Below are 7,842 nucleotides of genomic sequence, written 5' to 3' on the forward strand. Positions count from 1 at the left end.
CAGAGGCCTCTGCAGGCCCTGGCCTCAGGCTCCTGGGATGTGTGCAGCAGGTGGAGGGTTAGCTGTCTCAGCTCAGCCTCCCTGATGCTGCACATATTATTTCTAGCATCGGCCACTGAGAAAGAGCTGGTGGGCATCGTGGGGGGACAAAATGCTCCCCTGGGAAAGTGGCCCTGGCAGGTCAGCCTGAAGGTGTACAACTACCATTTGTCAGCCTGGGTGCACAGATGTGGTGGCTCCCTCATCGATTCGAAGTGGGTGCTGACTGCTGCCCACTGCATTCACCAGTGAGTATTGCTCCTGCTGTCCAGTTCTGTGTGGAATGTGGGGTGAATGGAGGAGATGTGGGTGAGGGTTTGGGGACTGGAGACTCAATCTCTGAACCCTGGGGTTACTGCTCAGAAGTTCTGAGCCTCCCCCATGGTGCTCAGTGAGGGCCCAGTAGTGAGCTGTTGTTGGGGCTTCTTTCTGACCACAGTAGAAATGCAGACCCGTCAACCTACCGCATCCTGGCTGGGGACGTGTACCTGTATGGGCACCAGAAGCTCTTGAGTGTCAGCCAGATAATTTTTCACCCAGACTTCGTTTCTTTTCATCTTGGTGTGGATGTGGTACTTCTGAAATTGGCAGAACCAGCGGATTGCTCTGATAATGTGAAGCCAATCAAACTCCCCTCCTCAAATCTTGTGGAATCAGAGAAGAATCAGTGTTGGGTGACAGGATGGGGCACTGTCTTTGGGTACGGTATGTATTGATGTGTGCTGGGAAGCATATGAATTTTGGAACCAAACTGGCCATGAAGCACTGTGATGATGTGCAGAGATCCAGAAAGGAAAGATGGAGGTACTGATCAATTCCCTATAATCTTAGTTGTACTAATAGTGATCTCTCCAGAGCCTCAGAAGCTGAGGATGAGGCATGCCTGGATGAGGCACAACTCTGTTCTTCAAAAGGTTTCATCTTATATATTATTTTCTATGATTTTAAAAAAGCATTTGGCAAACACCAAAAGGTATGCCTCCTTTCTTTCCCTAGTCCTTCTACTTGCAGGTGGAGGCATTCATGGGTAGAGTGGTAAAATTATTGGGAGACAAGGGCCATTACATTTAAGGGTCCCACCAGTATGTTTTCTGAGGGGAAGCTAATGGTCAGGGTTAGATGTGACCTGCACATGATAGGAACTGCCCTCAGGCCATAGCCTCACAGCCCCCAAGATTAGGACATTTGGGGTCTGGGACAAGTGGCATCTATTGCCACCAGCAACTTTGCCAGCTCCTGTTCTTCCTGTTCTCAGAATCGCTGCCTCCTCCCTACCGTCTTCAGGAAGTGAGTGTGAACGTGGTGAGGAACTCAGTTTGTGAAGAGTTGTACCACAATGCCACATTCCACTACTTTAAGGACAGGAAGTTGATCCTGGACGACATGCTATGTGCTGGTAGCGTGGGCCACGGGACTTGCTATGTGAGTCCCATCTTGCCATGTCCCCTTCTGCCTTAATCATCTCAGCTTCAAGACTAGTATTCATCAAGTCCTCTCATCCCCAGGGTGACTCCGGTGGCCCCCTTGTCTGCAAGGACTCAGGTTCCTGGACCTTGGTGGGAGTGGTCAGCTGGGGCTACCGCTGTGGCTGGGCTATTGTTCCCAGTGTCTTTGCTCGTGTTTATTCCTACGTTCCCTGGATCAAGCAGCACACTCAGAATTCCTCCTGAGCTCAGTCTACTGGCCTCCCTGGTTACCCAAGGAGGAGCCTGCTGCCCTCCTCCCAGAGCCTGGGTCTGCTGCTTCTGCGCCTGCCTGACCCGAGACTCACCTTCTCCTCTGGTCTCCTCGGAGCCCTGAACTTCCATGAACACTCACAGGCTGAGGTCCCATGCCGGCTCTTGCTGTCTGTTCCTGATGGGAGGTCACAAGGTGTGTGGGGCAGGGGCTTGAGCTGCATGGCACTGATGCCCCAGTTTGCCAAATACCCAGTTGTTGGAGGACACCTGGCATATTTCTGCTTTCTGCCTATCCTGAATAAAGATGCTATGAGCCATCCTGCTGAGTTTTGTGTGTGTAAAAATCATGCTTTCTCTTGATAGAAAAACCCCATGACTGCCATTTCAGTGCCTCTTTCCACATGAGGAACGAAGGCCTTAACCCTCCACAGTTGGTGCTCATGTGAGCCCCAGTCTGCATGCGGTAATTCTGTCTCTGTGTCTCACATCCTGTCCTGTAACCTGGGATTCAGGAACAGTTGTCAGGTTTATATCTTGTCAACCTGTTCCCTCAAGGACAGAGACCCCCACATATGTCCTGGACCCAGATCTAGTTATGTTGCTCTGGAAAGGGCCTGCTAGCCAGAGCCCACCTTAGCCACCTGCCTATCTCCTGGAAGGCTCAGTTCTCCAGCCCAGACCACCAGAGGGACAATGCTGCAGATGGGAATCCAAGAACCAGGGCCTGGAGGTTGCTCCCAGCCCTGGTGATACTGGCCATGGATAGATGTCTGTGGTTGACATGGGCAAGGTTAGGGAATGCCTGCTGTCCCTGGAATAGGCCCTGTGCTGTGTTCTTTTTTGGTGGGCTGAGCTGTGCCCATATTTTTCTGTCACTCAAGTGGGGCTCCTGTGATATTGCTCTGACTCTCTGGGAGAAAGGCCTGAGTCCTCAGATTCCATCTGCCTGGGTCCCCAGGGCCTCAGGAGGAGCGGTGCAGCCCAGTCATCTGGCTGGGATATAGGTACCAGTGGTCTAGTCTCTCACCTCAAGGTCCCTCTAATCATCTAGCTCACTAGCTGTCCTTTCTGCCAGTAGTGTCCAGGGAGCTAGGTAGTGTTGACAGTAACCAAGTTCAATTTTGTTGAGTCTTATGCTCTCGTTCAAAAGCCACAAGCCAACTTATATTCTTTCATGTGTGCTTTTAAAAAAATAAAACTAGGGGACCATGGAGATGGCTCAGTGGTCTAAGAGCCTGCCTAGGCAAGCAGAAGAACTCAGTTCCTATCCCCCGTACCACATGCCCCGGCAGCCCTGCCCTAGGCACGCTGAGTGGGCCACCACGACTGTGTGCCGCCATGCCTGTAACCCCAGGGGCAAGGAGGCAGAAATGGGAGGATCATTATGAGTCTGAACTGCGTAGTGAGACCCTGTACCAATACATAAAATTAAAAAATAAAAAAGAAATAAAACTAGGAATTGTACCCATAACTTTGCATTGAGCTGCATTTTTTAAAAAGACATTTTTAAAGAACAGTTTTCATTTAAGTTGCTAAGCTGCCCAGGCTAGGTTGGAATTGCCTCAGCCTCCCAGAATGTTGGTAACACAGGGGTGCACCATTGCTCTTGGGTCGCTCTTTCAAGGATCTTTTGTTGTTCTCCTGCCCATCTCCTTTGGAGTGGTGTGCTGAGGAATGCATGTGAATGGTTCAGTCAGTGGTCTGTGTGCAGGGTGTAGAGGGGGCAGGGCTGATGGCAGAAGCCAGCAGGAAAATCTGAACCCCTTGCTCCTCCACGCCCCAAAGGTGGACAAGAAGGTGACGACGCACTTCCAGGATCCACGCACAGGGGCCGTACCGTCCAGTTGGACTTCGCTTACATAAACGCAAACCAGGAATTCCATGATAGTGAGGGAGGGGTTGGACAAGCAGAGCTGGCGGCTCACCAGTGCCCAGCAGTCCATCCTGTCCACCCCTCATGCCCCACACCCTGCTGTCCCTCCCCCCACCTGCCTGGTGCACTACTTGGGGACGTTATTGATTGGTGGGAATTGAGAAAGAGGCTGGCTGTAATTGGTTGGGGCTCATCGTGTTCCCGGGGTGTCGCCCGCAGCACTCCCAGACTGAATGAGGTCTGTAGTAATGGAGGGCTTTGGGCTAAGAGTCCAAAGTTGCATCTCAGGTGGCTCTGGGCTATCACTACCGCTTTCCCTGTGGTCTTCCAGGAGACGTAGACCAGGAAAACAGAGGAGGAGAAGGGCTAGAGCCAGGCAGGGGCCTCTGTCCCCTTGTGGTCAGCCCGCTGCCAAAGCCAGCCCTGGACCACCACTGTCCTTAGTTCTGTGGTGTTTCTGACTTCCCTCACATATGTGCAACTGTCTGTGGCACTTCCGGTGTGGCCGGGCATTAGTCCACGGAATGAATCCACAATTTAATGATCCACTCGCAAATTGATGGACTTTTGTGTTGTTTCCAGTTTGGACTCCTATAAATAAAGCTTCTTGTAGCCACATATTTTTATTTATCTTTGATAAACAGTGAATAGAAATGCAGAGTTCTATAGTGTGTTTAAATACAGGAGAAGCTTCCAAGTCTGTACTAAAGTATGGTTGTCACAGATTCAGAGATGTGTGGGCTTCAGGTCTTGTCCTGTGGGCTCTCACCATCCTGGTGCAGGAATTCTAGCAGCGATGTGGGCATTTCACTGTATTTGTAATTCACTTTTTTGTGTAAAGGTACTGAGCACCTCACTATGAGTTAGTATGTTCTCTTCATCTGTTTTCTTTGGTGAATGTGTGAATACCTTCCTACATCTTTTCTTTGCTTCATGTTTTCTGTATGTACACCTGCAATTAAACTACTTTAAACTGATAAATGTAGAAATGAGACAGCACACACAGAACATGAGGATCAAGATAAAGGAGGAGGATGTGGGACAAAAAGCAATTGGAAGAGCCAGACTTTTTTCAATTCAGAAAACATTCTAGCAAGAGGCTTTGGGCCCTGTCTGCTTATAGTAGGGACAGTACTGTCTACCCTAGCTTGGGACTGCTGGGGTGGGGTGATGTAGGGACATATACATACTGACAGGGCAGGAAGGAGAGGAGAAGGCTAGGGACTCACATGCACATCAATAGGGAAATATTATCTCCCTTTGTTCTTTTCTTTATTTTTTTATTTTAGGGAAAGGTCTATACGGTATTCAGGGTCTCACTACTAGATTGGACTCATAATGATTCACCTGTTTACAGCCTCCCAAGAGCGAGGATTATAGGAGCACGCCACCATGCCCAGTCTCAATTGCCATCTCAGCATGCCCTGGGGGTGGGGCCTGCACAACAGGTCCAGGGATGGAACACCTGGCCCCTGTGCCTGTGCTTTAATCCGCTGAGCTATTTGGCTGGCCCACCTCCCTTTGTTCTTGTGAATACCAGGCCCATATGACAAATGGCTGGTTCAAAGACACAGATCACAGCAAGGCAGGATGGGATCTAGAGGTCCTAACTACAATCTCAAACCTTTTTTCCCTATATGGTGGGGTTGGGATCTGCCACCCCTTCCATGAGGCTATCTTCCATTTCTGGGGACATCCTCCTCCACATCCTTCTGGAGCCCATGCTTTGGATTTCCTCTGGAAGATCATAAAGTGAGACTCAGACAGCTTGGGGGAGATAGCTCAAAAGTTCATGATGGGCCAAGCATGTTGGTGCATGCCTGTCATACTTGCACTCGGGAGGCTGAGGCAAGAGGATCACAAGTTCAAGGCCAGCCTGGGCTACAAAGTTCAAGCTCAGCCTGAACTTCACAGTAAAACCCTTTTCAAAAAGATACTCAAGAAGTTCATGATGACCCATGCTCTGTAATGTCCCTGCTTCATTTCCAACCTCAGATCTCACAATCTGTAGCACAAGTCAGAGCCATCTGTTCAAGGTTTCCTGTCTTCTGGGACCTATTAATCAAGCTGATTAGGAGCCTTGAGAAGAGCCCAAGACTTTTCCTAGATCCAAATATAGGCTGATCTTGCAGGTTCCCACTGAGACCCTCTGGTCAGAGATTTACTTTAGATGTGAGGAATAGGCTCATCCTGGTGGGTTTTCAGGTCAACCTTGCTTGATACCTTTAGGTGCTAAGGTATCAAGCAAGGTTGACCTGAAAACCTACCAGGATGAGCCTATATGGGCAAAGTTAGTCTCCTTCATGCCAGCAGCACCTGGGCAGTAGCTATAGCTCAGCAGTGTATACTAAAATTTTGACCTGATGCCACATGAGTATGGCATAAGCACCCTTTCCCTATGTGTGACACTTGGGCTCTATATGTATGAAGCAAGACCCTTCCTCCCTCCCTCAGATATCTGTTCCTGGGATATGCTGATGAGGGAAGGAGGGACCCAGCCAGTTACCCAGCACAAGGCCAGTGGGGTGGGACCCCAGGTTTCCCCACCCCATGCCACTCTTATCTGGGACCCAGGAGCCTGATGTCACTAATAGGGTGTGTTAGGGGCAGGTCCTAACATCCTAGGGTATTCATTCATGTATTTCCATGGGGGGAACCTCAGAACTATTTGCCTGAAGCCCTGGAGACCCCATCTTTCTACTTGCACCCAGTCATCTGGCTCCCTACAGAGCCCTGGACACCTCCTGGATCCCAAGCCTATTGTCAGAAAAGACACTCTAGGCCATCCCATTCAGCTCCCTGGGAAACCTTGTGATTGGTGCCTTTTGGTCCCCACCAGGATTGAGGGTCTGGGCTGGTGCTCACTTATGCCTGTGAATAGAGCTGGGATTAGAGAGGCTAGGTGCTTCAGGGAACCCCCACTGCACCCTTAGCCCACCCAGCTTTGGGTCTCAGACCTGTAGCACTGGGACTCTGGGTTCCCACTCCTCTACTCTATCCAGAACACCACTGTACAGGTGTGAGTCTGATAGCTGGCAGGAGGAACTTCTAGAAGGTGGGTTAGTGTGAAGGAGGGAAGAGAGATAATTTATAGGCTTTACCAAATGTCTGTGCTTTGAATATGTTAGAAGTAGGCTCTCACTGAACTCCAAACAGAATGGGGAATCTGATGATGCAGAGCCCATCCTGGCTCCTGATGTTTCTTTGTCCCCACCCTTTGGCCAGCTGTAAGGACAAAAATGGGGGAGGAGAAAAGCTTGAAAAACACAGAAGGCTCTATGTCCACTGTTTAGGAGCCTGGCTTGACATCAAAGTCAGTTCTGGAATGGTGATGGGATTAAAGAATGCAAGTACTTCCATAATAACTAAGATTTTAATCTAAAAATAGATACCTCTGACTCAGCCAAGATGCTGGAGGAGACCCAGACCAAGGACCAGCCCATGGAGGAGAAGGAGGAGGAGGAGGAAGAGGAGGAGGAGGAGGAGGAGGTGGAAATCTTCACTTTCCAGGCAGAAATCGCACAACTGATATCGTTAATCATCAACACCTTTTATTTGAACAAAGAGATCTTCCTGAGGGAGTTGATTTCCAATTCATCTGATGCTTTGGACAAAATTAGGTATGAAAGCCTGACAGATCCCAGTAATCTTGACCCCAGCAAGGAGCTGCACATTAATCTCATTCTGAACAAGCAAGACCACACCCTCACCGTTGTGGATACTGGGATTGGAATGACCACAGCCAACCTGATCAGTAACCTCAGCACCATAGCCAAGTTGGGGACCAAGGCCCTCATGGAAGCTTTGCAGGCAGGCACTGACATCTCCATGATTGGCCAGTTCAGTGTGGGTTTCTGCTCTGCCTACCGGGTTGCTGAAAAAGTGATCACCAAGCATAACAATGATGAGCAGCAGTACGCCTGGGAGTCCTCAGCAGGAGGGTCCTTCACTGTGAAGACAGACACGGGTGAACCTATGGGCCGAGGAACCAAGGTTATCTTACATCTGAAGGAAGACTAAACTGAGTATTTGGAAGAAAGAAGAATAAAAGAGATTGCGAAGAAGCATTCATAGTTCATTGGTTATCCCATTACTCTTTTTGTGGAGAAGGAACAAGATAAAGAAGTGAGTGACAATGACCATGAAGAAAAGAACAAAGAGGAAGACAAAGAAAAAGAAGAAAAGGAGTCTGATGGCAAGCCTGAAATAGAAGATGTTGGTTCTGACAAAGAAGAGGAAGAATAGAAGAAT

At 49.3% G+C, this 7,842-nt stretch overlaps 1 protein-coding gene and 1 pseudogene across 1 annotated transcript; both read left to right on the forward strand.

Moving 5' to 3' along the window:
- Window positions 1-84: 84 nt before the first annotated feature.
- On the forward strand, window positions 85-2,016 carry LOC101571153 (serine protease 29-like). The gene is made up of 4 exons (XM_023711417.1): window positions 85-287; window positions 479-744; window positions 1,295-1,461; window positions 1,545-2,016. Exons 1-4 carry the CDS (start codon window positions 85-87, stop codon window positions 1,707-1,709), a joined length of 801 nt encoding a protein of 266 aa, XP_023567185.1. The 3' UTR covers window positions 1,710-2,016.
- Window positions 2,017-2,499: 483 nt separating this feature from the next.
- Window positions 2,500-7,842, forward strand: part of LOC101571553 — a 6,959-nt pseudogene continuing 1,616 nt past the window's right edge.

This window comes from Octodon degus, unplaced genomic scaffold (assembly GCF_000260255.1).
Source record: "Octodon degus isolate 3935 unplaced genomic scaffold, OctDeg1.0 scaffold00021, whole genome shotgun sequence".
Classification (NCBI taxonomy): Eukaryota; Metazoa; Chordata; class Mammalia; order Rodentia; family Octodontidae; genus Octodon; species Octodon degus.